Source organism: Heptranchias perlo, unplaced genomic scaffold, assembly GCF_035084215.1.
Source record: "Heptranchias perlo isolate sHepPer1 unplaced genomic scaffold, sHepPer1.hap1 HAP1_SCAFFOLD_376, whole genome shotgun sequence".
Lineage (NCBI taxonomy): Eukaryota > Metazoa > Chordata > Chondrichthyes > Hexanchiformes > Hexanchidae > Heptranchias > Heptranchias perlo.
The window spans coordinates 210,742-223,415 of record NW_027139388.1 but is presented as its reverse complement, the minus strand read 5'-3'; the positions used below and the strand labels follow the sequence as shown (position 1 = coordinate 223,415).

The 12,674-nt window shown below is 44.5% G+C and overlaps 1 protein-coding gene across 2 annotated transcripts in view; it reads right to left on the bottom strand.

The window, feature by feature from the left end:
- LOC137311630 (E3 ubiquitin/ISG15 ligase TRIM25-like) overlaps positions 1–12,674 on the bottom strand; it is a 32,965-nt gene that overhangs the window by 4,575 nt on the left and 15,716 nt on the right. The window contains exons 4-5 of one of the 2 annotated variants that reach the window (XM_067978734.1): positions 3,165–3,187; positions 2,007–2,215 (exon numbers count right to left, since the gene is read on the bottom strand). In XM_067978734.1, coding sequence (XP_067834835.1) covers positions 2,007–2,215; positions 3,165–3,187 — 232 coding nt within the window. The remainder of the gene's footprint in view (positions 1–2,006; positions 2,216–3,164; positions 3,188–12,674) is intronic. The other variant, XM_067978735.1, reaches the window with a different exon arrangement.

Genomic DNA, 12,674 nt, shown 5'->3' with positions numbered 1-12,674 from the left:
TTACTCTATCAAAATCACTCAAAATTTTGAACACCTCTATTAAATCTCCCCTTAACCTTCTCTGCTCCAAAGAGAAAAATCCCAGTTTAGAATCATAGAATCATAGAAGTTACAACATGGAAACAGGCCCTTCGGCCCAACATGTCCATGTCGCCCAGTTTATACCACTAAACTAGTCCCAATTGCCTGCACTTGGCCCATATCCCTCTATACCCATCTTACCCATGTAACTGTCCAAATGCTTTTTAAAAGACAAATCTGTACCCGCCTCTACTACTGCCTCTGGCAGCTCGTTCCAGACACTCACCACCCTTTGAGTGAAAAAATTGCCCCTCTGGACCCTTTTGTATCTCTCCCCTCTCACCTTAAATCTATGCCCCCTCGTTATAGACTCCCCTACCTTAGGGAAAAGATTTTGACTATCTACCTTATCTATGCCCCTCTTATTTTATAGACTTCGATAAGATCACCCCTAAACCTCCTACTCTCCAGGGAAAAAAGTCTCAGCCTATCCAACCTCTCCCTATAAGTCAAACCATCAAGTCCCGGTAGCATCCTAGTAAATCTTTTCTGCACTCTTTCTCGTTTAATAATATCCTTTCTATAATATGGTGACCAGAACTGTACACACAGTATTCCAAGTGTGGCCTAACTAATGTCTTGTACAACTTCAACAAGACATCCCAACTCCTGTATTCAATGTTCTGACCAATGAAACCAAGCATGCTGAATGCCTTCTTCACCACCCTATCCACCTGTGACTCCACTTTCAAGGAGCTATGAACCTGTACTCCTAGATCTCTTTGTTCCATAACTCTCCCCAACGCCCTACCATTAACGGAGTAGGTCCTGGCCCGATTTGATCTACCAAAATGCATCACCTCACATTTATCTAAATTAAACTCCATCTGCCATTCATCGGCCCATTGGCCCAATTTATCAAGATCCCGTTGCAATCCTCGATAACCTTCTTCACTGTCCACAATGAGTTTCTCTAATCTCTCCACATAACTGTAGTCCCTTATCCCTGGTATCATTCTAGTACATCTCCCCTGCACCCCCTCCAAGGCCTTGACATACATCGATTGTACAGCACAGAAACAGGCCATTCGGCCCATCGATCGATGCTGGTGTTTATGCTCTAGCCTCAAGATTCTTCCCACCCTTCCTCATCTCACCCTATCACTAGATCCTTCTATTCCTTTCTCCCTCGTGTTTATCCAGCTTCCCCTTAAATACATCTACACTATTCGCCTCAACTACTCCTTGTGGTAGCGAGTTCCACATTCTCACCACTCTGCGTAAAGAAGTTTCTCCTGAATTCCCTATTGGATTTATTAGTGACTATCTTATATTTATGACCCCTAGTTCTGGTCTCCCCCACAAGTGGAAACATCTTCTCTATGTCTGTCCTATCAAACCCTTTCATAATCTTAAAGACCTCTATCAGGTCACCCCTCAGCCTTCTCTTTTCTGGAGAAAAGAGCCCCAGCCTGTTCGAACTTTCCTGATAGGTATAACCTCTCAGTTCCGGCATCATCCTTGTGAATCTTTTTTGCACCTTCTCCAGTGCCTCTATATCCTTTTTATAATGGAGTCCAGAACTGTACACAGTGCTCCAAATGTGGTCTAACCAAGGCGTACCGAGGTCAGAACTGTGTACAGTGCTCCAAGTGTGGTCTAACCAAGGTATATGGAGACCAGATCTGCGCACAGTGCTCCAAGTGTGGTCTAAACAAGGTATATGGAGACCAGAACTGTGTACAGTGCTCCAAGTGTGGTCTAACCAAGGTTTGATACAAGTTTATCATAACTTCCCCGCTTCTCCATTCAGATGTCCTCAGTACACACCGCCTTCCTCCTCTTTCAGTCCAATCAGTATGTTCATCGTAATTCCCTTGGAAATCTTATTTTAATGATTCAATAACAATTTCTTCATGTCTCATCAAGCCCAGCCAACGGCAATCATCTCTAACCTGAGGGCTTTAATCTAAGTGCCTCCTCACCTCTTGAAATTCTTAACCTTGACATCTCTCCTAAAGTGTGGTGCCCAGAATTGGAGAAAAGCTGCACGTTCTCACTTATCATTCCCAATATGTCTGAGTGGTACTTTTCCGATCCATTCAGCCTCTTCTGGATAAGTTGAGATATTTTGGACAGGTTCAGGGTGAGCGCTGGAACATCTGGGTCTGTGACTCTCTGAGTCTCAGTCACTCTGTAATGAAAGAGGAGAGAACGTTTTTATCAGTGGGGACATTTCAGATCAGAAACCCAAAGGGGAACGAGTGATCAGTGCAACAACCTGCACCCTTCTAATGCTCGTACTGACACCCCGCAGCAACCCATCCTGAGAATGGCAGAATCCCGGGATTTGCAGTCTCCCTGCATTCACACTGATCTCCACACGTGCAGTGGGATCCTGGTTTGCTGTCACTTCAGCTCAGTTTGTGATTTTCAAAGCCGTCTGTGTTCAGTCCAGTTTCTCTGTACTGGAGCCCTTATCTTTCCATTATTAATTATTATTATCCCGAGGGTCTCCAGTCTGTGCTCCCCACTCTCTGCAGGAACACACTCACTACGAACATGTGAAGTGAGGAGAGGAGAAGGAACAGCCTCCCAGGGACCTGGGATCGGTGGGATTCCCTCACAGAGTGTCCAGTCACACTGACATTACTGGGACATTTCAGCACACTCTCATTTCTCTGTTAGTGGATAGAATGAGCCAATAACAAGACATTTTACTGTCACTCTGACACTGGGACCTGCCCCTCTCCTCATTTCTCCATGGGCTGGTTGATAGAACAAGCCAATCACACAGCACTTCCTGACCCAATGGAATAAAGCTGTCACTGACACACATGGAGCCTTTAGGAAGCCTCGGTTAGATACAGGTCACTGCAGGTTTCTCTCACTCTCAATTCTTGTCCAACAGGTTCCTGAGAAGCTCTACACACCGATGGAACAGCCCATCTCACTCCCATTTCCCACAGGCTGCCTGAGCCAAGAACCCCTCAAACCAGTTAAACATCACTCAATATTCGCCCCATTTGAAAGCCCCTGATCTGGGGAGGTTTCCAAGCGGTGATTCTACTTTCACTCTTCTCCCAGATACAGGTGAAGGTTCCCTATCAGCAGCAGGTACTGTATGACTGAGAGGAACTTACCTGGAAAGGAGCTGCTTCGAGTTCTGTGAATAAAAAGAGGAGATCAAATCAGTCAATAGAATCATAGAATCACACAGAACAGGAGGAGGCCATTCGGCCCATCGTGCCTGTGCCGGCTCTTTGAAAGAGCTATCCAATTAGTCCCACTCCCTCTGCTCTTTCCCCATAGTCCTGCAAATTTTTCCCCTTCAAGTATTTATTCAATTCCCTTTTGAAAGTTATTATTGAATCTGCTTCCACCGCCCTGTCAGGCAGCGCATTCCAGATCAGAACAACTCGTTCCGTAAAAACAATTTTCCTCATGCCGCCTCTGGTTCTTTTGCCAAATACCTTAAATCTGTGTCCTCTGGTTACCGATTCTTCTGCCACTAGAAAGTTTCTCCTTATTTACTCTATCAAAACCCTTCATGATTTTGAAACCTTTATTAAATCTCCCCTTAACTTTCTCTACTCTAAGGAGAATAACCCCAGCTTCTTTAGGGTCTCCATGTAACTGAAGTCCCTTATCCCTGGTACCATTCTAGTAAATCTCCTCTGCACCTTCTCTTAGGCCTTCACATCCTTCCTAAAGAGTGGTGCCCAGAATTGGACACAATTCTCCAGCTGGGACCTAACCAGTGATTTATAAAGGTTTAGAATAACTTCTTTGCTTTTGTACTCCAAGCCTGTTTATAAAGCCCAAGATCCCGTATTCTTTTTTAACAGCTTGATCAAATTGTCCTGATCACGTTCAAAGATTTCTGTAGATGATTCCCCAGGTCTCTCTGTTCCTGCACCCCCTTTAAAATTGTACCATTTAGTTTATATTGCCTCTCCTCATTTCTCCTTCCAAAATGTATCATTTCACACTTCTCTGTGTTAAATTGCATCTGCCATGTGTCTGCCCATTTCACCAGTCTGTCTATGTCTTCCTGAAGTCTATTAGAATCATTGAAAATTTATGGCACAGAAGGAGGCCATTTGGCCCATCGTGTCTGCGCCGACCGAAAATGAGCCACCCAGCCTAATCCCTCTTTCCAGCACTCGGTCTGTAGCCCTGTAGGTTACAGCATTTCAGATGCACATCCAGGTACTTTTTAAATGAGTTGAGGGTTTCTGCCTCTACCACCCTCTCAGGCAGTGAGTTCCAGACCCCCACCACCCTCTGGGTGAAAAAACCTTTCCTCAGCTCCCCTCTAATCCTTCTACCAATTAAATCTATGCCTCCTGGTTATTGACCTCTCTGCTAAGGGAAATAGGTCCACCCTATCCACTCTTATCTGGGCCCCTCATAATTTTGTACACTCCAATTAAATCACCCGTCAGCCTCCTCTGCTCCAAAGAGAACAACCCCAGCCTATCCAATCTTTTCTCATAGCTAAAATTCTCCATTCCTGGCAACATCCTGGTAAATCTCTTCTGCATCCTCTCTAGTGTAATTACATCCTTACTGTAATGTGGTGACCAGAACTGTACACAATATTCAAGCTGTGGCCTAACCAGTGTTTTATACAGTTCCAGCATAACATCACTGCTCTTATATTCTATGCCTCGGCTAATAAAGGAAAGTATTCCATATGCCTTCTTAACAACATTTTTTAAAAATTCGTTCATGGGATGCCTTTTTAAATTTCGTTCATGGCGAGGCCGGCATTTATTGCTCATCTCTAATTGCCCTTGAGAAGGTGGGTGAGCCGCCTTCTTGAACCGCTGCAGTCCGTGTGGTGAAGGTTCTCCCACAGTGCTGTTAGGTAGGGAGTTCCAGGATTTTGACCCAACGATGATGAACGGCGATATATTTCCCAGTCAACATGGTTTGTGACTTCGAGGGGAACGTGCAGGTGGTGCCTGCTGCCCTTGTCCTTGTCCTTCTAGGTGGTAGAGGTCGCGGGTTTGGGAGGTGCTGTCGAAGAAGCCTTGGCGAGTTGCTGCACTGCATCCTGTGGATGGTGCACACTGCAGCCACTGCGCGCTGGTGGTGAAGGGAGTGAATGTTTCGGGTGGTGGATGGGGACCAATCAAGTGAGCTGCTTTGGCCTGGATGGGGTCGAGCTTCTTGAGTGTTGTTGGAGTTGCACTCATCCAGGCAAGTGTTTCATCACACTCCTGACTTGTGCCTTGTAGATGATGGAAAGGCTTTGGGGAGTCAGGAGGTGAGTCACTCGCCGCAGAATACCCAGCCTCTGACCTGCTCTTGTAGCCACAGTATTTATATAGCTGGTCCAGTTAAGTTTCTCGTCAATGGTGACCCCCAGGATGTTGATGGTGGAGGATTCAGTGATGGTAATGCCGTTGAATGTCAAGGGGACGTAGTTAGACTATCTCTTGTTGGAGATGGTCATTGCCTGGCACTTGTCTGGCATGAATGTCACTTGCCACCTATCAGCCCAAGCCTGGATGTTATCCAGGTCTTGTTGCATGTGGGTACGGACTGCTTAATTATCTGAGGGGTTGTGAATGGAACTGAACACCGTGCAGTCATCAGCGAACATCCCCATTTCTGACCTTATGATGAAGCAGCTGAACATGGTTGGGCCTAGGACACTGCCCTGAGGAACTCCTGCAGCAATGTCCTGGAGCTGAGATGATTGGCCTCCAACAACCACTGCTATCTTCTTTTGTGCTAGGTATGACACCAACCACTGGAGAGTTTTCCCCCTGATTCTCATTGACTTCAATTTTATTAGGGCTCCTTGGTCCCACACCTGGTCAAATGCTGCCTTGATGTCAAGGGCAGTCACTCTCACCTCACCTCTGGAATTCAGCTCTTCTGTCCATGTTTGGACCAAGGACCTTATCTACCTGCTTGCCACCTTCGGGGTTCTGTGGACACGCACTCCAAGGTCCCTCACTTCCTCTATACCTTTCAGTATCCTTCCATTTATTGTGTATTCCCTTGCCTTGTTTGCCCCTCCCCAAATGCATTACCTCACACTTCTCTGGATTGAATTCCAATTGCCTCTTTTCTGCCCACCTGACCAATCCATTGATATCTTCCTGCAGTCTACAGCTTTCCTCCTCACTATCAGCCACATGGCCAATTTTTGTGTCATCTGCAAACTTCTTAATCAAGCCCCCTACATTTAAGTCCAAATCATTAATATATATCACAAAAAGCAAGGGACCTTGCACTGAGCCCTGCGGAATCCCACTGGAAATAGCCATTCATCACAAAAACACCCGTCGAGCATTACCCTTTGCTTCCTGCCACTGAGCCAATTTTGGATCCAACTTGCCACTCTCCCTTGGATCCCATGGGCTTGTACTTTTTTGACCAGTCTGCCACGTGGGACCTTGTCTAAAATCCATGTAGACTACATCAGTCGCATTACCCTCATCGACCCTCCTAGTTACCTCCTCAAAAAATTCAATCAAGTTAGTCAGACACTATCACCATTGCCCTCACTGTTTACTACATTTTCATACTACATTTTCAAACTTAGCATCATCTGCAAACTTTGAAATTACACCCTCTATACCCAAGTCCAAGTCATTAATATATATTGAAAAGATCAGTGGTCCTAATACAGACCCCTGGGGAACACCACTGTATATTTCCCTCCAGTCTGAAAAACAACTGTTCACCACTACTCTCTGCTTTCTGTCTTCTGTCCTTTAGCCAATTTCGTATCCATGCTGCTACTGTCCCTTTTATCCCATGGGCTTCAATTTTGCTAATAAGTCTATTGTCTGGGATTCTATCATATGCCTTCTGTAAGTCCATATACATAACATCAACCGCACAACCCTCATTAAATCTTTCCATTATTTAAAATCATAGAATCATCGTATGATACAGAACAGAAAGAGGCCATTCAGCCCATCGTGCCTGTGCCGGCTCTTTGGTAGAGCTATCCAATTAGTCCCACTCCCCTGATCTTTCCCCCATAGCCCTATAAGTTTTTCCCCTTCAAGTATTTATCCAATTCCCTTTTGAAAGTTATTATTGAATCTGCTTCCACCGCCCTTTCAGGCAGCGCATTCCAGATCAGAACAACTCACTGTGTAAAAAAATATTCTTCTCAACTCCCCTCTGGTTCTTTTGCCAATTACCTTAAATCTTCGTCCTCTGGTTACCGACCGTCCTGCTCTTGGAAACAGTTTCTGATTATTTACTCGATCAAAACCCCTTCATGATATTGAACACCTCTATTGAATCTCCCCTTGACCTTCTCTGCTCTGAGGAGAACAATCCCAGCTTCTCCAGTCTCTCCACATAACTGAAGTCCCTCATCCCTGGTCCCACTCTAGTAATTCTCCTCTGCATCCTCTCGAAGGCTTTGACATCCTTCCAAAAGTGCAGTGCCCAGAATTCGACACAATACTCCAGCTGGGGCCTATCCAGCCATTTATAAAGGTTTAACATAACTTCCTTGCTTTTGTTCTCTATGCCTCCAGTCATAAATTGTAAACAATTTTACAACACCAAGTTATAGTCCAGCAATTTTATTTTAAATTCACAAGCTTTCGGAGGCTACCTCCTTCCTCAGGTGAACGATGTGGTTCACCTGAGGAAGTGGTTCCACATCGATGTGGTTCCACATCGTTCACCTGACGAAGGAGGTAGCCTCCGAAAGCTTGTGAATTTAAAATAAAATTGCTGGACTATAACTTGGTGTTGTAAAATTGTTTACAATTGTCAACCCCAGTCCATCACCGGCATCTCCACATCCAGTCATAAAGCCAAGGATCCCATATGCTTTTTTAAACAGCCTTTTCAACTTGTCATGCCACCTTTAAGGATTTATCGACATACACCCCCAGGTCTCTCTGTTCATGCACCCTCTTTAAAACTATACCATTTAGTTTGTATTGCCTCTTCTCATTCATTCTGAGATAGATAGTTTTTTGGCAACCAAAGGTATTAAGGGATATGGGCCAAAGGCAGGTACATGGAGTTAGATCACAGATCAGCCATGATCTTATCAAATGGTGGAGCAGGCACGTGGGGCAGAATGGCCTACTCCTGTTCCTATGTTCCTACCTAAATGCATCACTTCACATTTCTCTGCGTTAAATTTCATCTGCCATATGTCTGCCCATTTCACCAGTCTGTCTATGTCCTCCTGAAGTCTGTTACTATCCTCCTCACTGTTTACTACATTTCCAAGTTTCATGTCATCTGTAAACTATGAAATTATGCTCCGTATACTCAAGTCCAGGTCATTAATGTATATCAAAAAGAGCAGTGGTCCTAACACTGAGCCCTGGGGAACACCACAGTATTCTGCGGCGAGTGACTCACCTCCTGACTCCCCAAAGCCTTTCCACCATCTACAAGGCACAAGTCAGGAGTGTGATGGAATACTCTCCACTTGCCTGGATGAGTGCAGCTCCAACAGCACTCAAGAAGCTCGACACCATTCAAGATAAAGCAGCCCGCTTGATTGGCACCCCATCCACCACCCTAAACATTCACTCCCTTCACCACCGGTGCACAGTGGCTGCAGTGTGTACCATCCACAGGATGCACTGCAGCAACTCGCCAAGGCTTCTTCGATAGCACCTCCCAAACCCGCGACCTCTACCGCCTAGAAGGACAAGAGCAGCAGGTACATGGGAACAATACCACCTGCACGTTCCCCTCCAAGTCACACACCATTCCGACTTGGAAATATACCGCCGTTCCTTCATCGTCGCTGGGTCAAAATCCTGGAACTCCCTTCCTAACAGCACTGTGGGAGAACCGTCACCACACGGACTGCAGCGGTTCAAGAAGGCGGCTCACCACCACCCTCTCGAGGGCAATTAGGGATGGGCAATAAATGTCGGCCTCGCCAGCGACGCCCACATCCCATGAACGAATAAAAAAAATACTTCCCTCCAGTCTGAAAACAACCGTTCACCACTACTCTCTGCTTTCTGTCTCTGAGCATATTTCGTGTCCACGCTGCCACTGTCCCTTTAATCCCATGGGCTTCAATTTTGCTAACAAGTTTTCATCGAAGAATTCAATCAAGTTAGTCAGACAAAATTTGCCTTTAATAAATCTGTGTTGTCTGTCGTTTATTATCCCATTTTCTTCCAAGTGACAATTAATTTTGTCTCGGATTATTGTCTCTTAAAAATTTCCCCATCACTGATGTTAGGCTGACTGGCCTGTAACCGGGTTTATCCCTCTCCCCTTTTTTCGGACAGAGGTGTAACAGCGATAATCATGGGTGATTTTAATCTACATATAGATTGGAAGAATCTGATTGGCAAAGGTAGCCTGGAAGATGATTTCACCGAGTGCTTTCGGGACAGTTTCTTAGAGCAGCACGTTCTAGAGCCAACCAGAGGGCAGGGTATTCTAGATCTGGTAATGTGTAATGAGACAGGATAAATTAATGACCTCATCGTAAAGGAGCCTCTAGGTAGCAGTGATCACAATATGATTGAATTTCACATTCAGTTTGAGGGAGAGAAGAGTAAGTCTAAGACTAGTGTTTTAAACTTAAATGAGGGCAATTATGAGGGCATGAAGGCAGAGCTGGCTAAAGTGAACTGGGGAATTAGGTTAAGGGATAGGTCAGTAGAGATGCAGTGGCTGACATTTATAAGAACATAAGAAATAGGAGCAGGAGTAGGCCAATCGGCCCCTCGAGCCTGCTCCGCCATTCAATAAGATCATGGCTGATCCGATCCTAACCTCAAATCTAAATCCATGTCCAATTTCCTGCCCGCTCCCCGTAACCCCTAATTCCCTTCTAGCAAACTGTCTATTTCTGTTTTAAATTTATTTAATGATGTAGCTTCCACAGCTTCCTGGGGCAGCAAATTCCACAGACCTACGACCCTCTGAGTGAAGAAGTTTCTCCTCATCTCAGTTTTGAAAGAGCAGCCCCTTATTCTAAGATTATGCCCCCTAGTTCGAGTTTCACCCATCCTTGGGAACATCCTTACTGCATCCACCCGATCAAGCCCCTTCACAATCTTATGTTTCAATAAGATCGCCTCTCATTCTTCTGAACTCCAATAAGTAGAGTCCCAATCTACTCAACCTCTCCTCATATGTCCGCCCCCTCATCCCCGGGATTAACCGAGTGAACCTTCTTTGTACTGCCTCGAGAGCAAGTATGTCTTTTCTTAAGTATGGACATCAAAACTGTATGCAGTATTCCAGGTGCGGTCTTACCAATACCTTATATAACTGCAGCAATACCTCCCTGTTTTTATATTCTATCCCCCTAGCAATAAAAGCCAACATTCCATTGGCCTTCTTGATCACCTGCTGCACCTGCATACTAACTTTTTGATTTTCTTGCACTCGGACCCCCAGATCCCTTTGTACTGCAGTACTTTCCAGTTTCACGCCATTAAGATAATAACTTGCTCTCTGATTTTTGTTGCCAAAGTGTATAACCTCACATTTTCCAATATTGTATTGCATCTGCCAAATCTCCGCCCACTCACCCAGCCTGTCTATATCCCCCTGTAGGTTTTTTATGTCATCCTCACTCTCTACTTTCCCTCCCATCTTTGTATCATCTGCAAACTTTGATATGTTACACTCAGTCCCCTTCTCCAAATCGTTAATATAGATTGTAAAGAGTTGGGGACCCAGCACCGACCCCTGCGGAACACCACTGGCTACTGGTTGCCAGTCCGAGAATGAACCATTTATCCCAACTCTCTGCTTCCTGTTAGATAACCAATCCTTCACCCATGCCAGAATATTACCCCCAATCCAGTGATTCTTTATCTTGAGCAATAATCTTTTATGTGGGATATTTCATAACACTCAGCAAAGATACATTCCAGTCAGAAAGAAAGACTCTAGGGGAAGGACGTCCCATCCGTGGCTAACTAAGGAAGTTAAAGATAGTATCAAATTGAAAGAAAAAGCATACAATTCCACAAAGATTAGTGGCAGGTCAGAAGATTGGACAGAATATAAAAAACAGCAAAGAATGACTAAAAGAATAAGGAGGGAGAAATTAGAGTACAAGAGAAAGCTAGCTAGAAATATAAAAACAGATAGTCAGAGTTTCTACAGGTATTTAAAAAGGAAAAGAGTAAGTAAAGTGAGCGTTGGTCCTCTAGAGAGTGAGTCTGGGGAATTAATAATGGAGAATTCACTCGGTTAATCCAGGGGATGAGGGGGTGGACATACGAGGAGAGGTTGAGTAGATTGGGACTCTACTCATTGGAGTTCAGAAGAATGAGAGGCGATCTTATTGAAACATATAAGATTGTGAAGGGGCTTGATCGGGTGGATGCGGTAAGGATGTTCCTAAGGATGGGTGAAACTAGAACTCGGGGGCATAATCTTAGAATAAGGGGCTGCTCTTTCAAAACTGAGATGAGGAGAAACTTCTTCACTCAGAGGGTAGTAGGTCTGTGGAATTTGCTGCCCCAGGAAGCTGTGGAAGCTACATCATTAAATAAATTTAAAACAGAAATAGACAGTTTCCTAGAAGTAAAGGGAATTAGAGGTTACGGGGAGCAGGCAGGAAATTGGACATGAATTTAAATTTGAGGTTAGGATCAGATCAGCCATGATCTTATTGAATGGCGGAGCAGGCTCGAGGGGCCGATTGGCCTACTCCTGCTCCTATTTCTTATGTTCTTATGTTCTTATTAGAATAAAGAAATGGCGGATGAATTGAACAGATATTTTGTGTCCGTCTTCACTGTAGAGGATACAAATAACATGCCAGAAATAATTGTGAATCAAGAGGTGAAAGGGAGGGAGGAACTTAAAACATTTACAATCACCAGGGAAAGGGTTATGAAAAAAATATTAGAACTAAAAGCTGACAAGTCCCCAGGTCCTGACGGACTTCATCCTAGGATCTTAAAAGAAGTGGCTGCAGAGATAGTAGATGCATTGGTATTAATTTTCCAAAATTCCCTAGATTCTGGAAGATAGTGAATCAGATTGGAAAATAGCGAATATAACTCCTCTATTCAAGAAAGGAGGGAGACAGAAAGCAGGAAACTACAGGCCAGTTAGCTTAACATATGTCATAGGGAAAATGCTGGAATCTATTATCAAGGAGGTTATAGCAGGGCACTTAGAAAATCTCAATGCAATCAGGCAGAGTCAACATGGCTTTGTGAAAGGGAAATTGTGTTTGAGTTCTTTGAGGAAGTAACAAGCAACCTGGATAAAGGGGATCCTGTGGATGTGGTGTACTTGGATTTCCAGAAGGCTTTTGACAAGGTGCCACATCAAAGGTTACCACACAAAATAAGAGCTGATGGTGTAGGGGGTAACATATTAGCATGGATAAAGGATTGGTTAGCTAACAGGAAACAGAGAGTAGGCATAAATGGGTCATTTTCAGGTTGGCAAGATGTAACGAGTGGAGTGCCACAGGGATCAGTGCTTGGGCCTCAACTATTTACAATCTATATCAGTGACTTGGATGAAGGGACCGAATGTATGGTTGCTAAATTTGCTGATGAGGACATAAGGAATCTGCAAAGGGATACAGATAGGATAAGTGAGTGGGCAAAAATTTGGCAGATGGAGTGTAAAGTGGGAAAATATGAACTTGTCCACTTTGGCAGGAGGAATAGAAAAGCAGTATGTTATTTAAATGG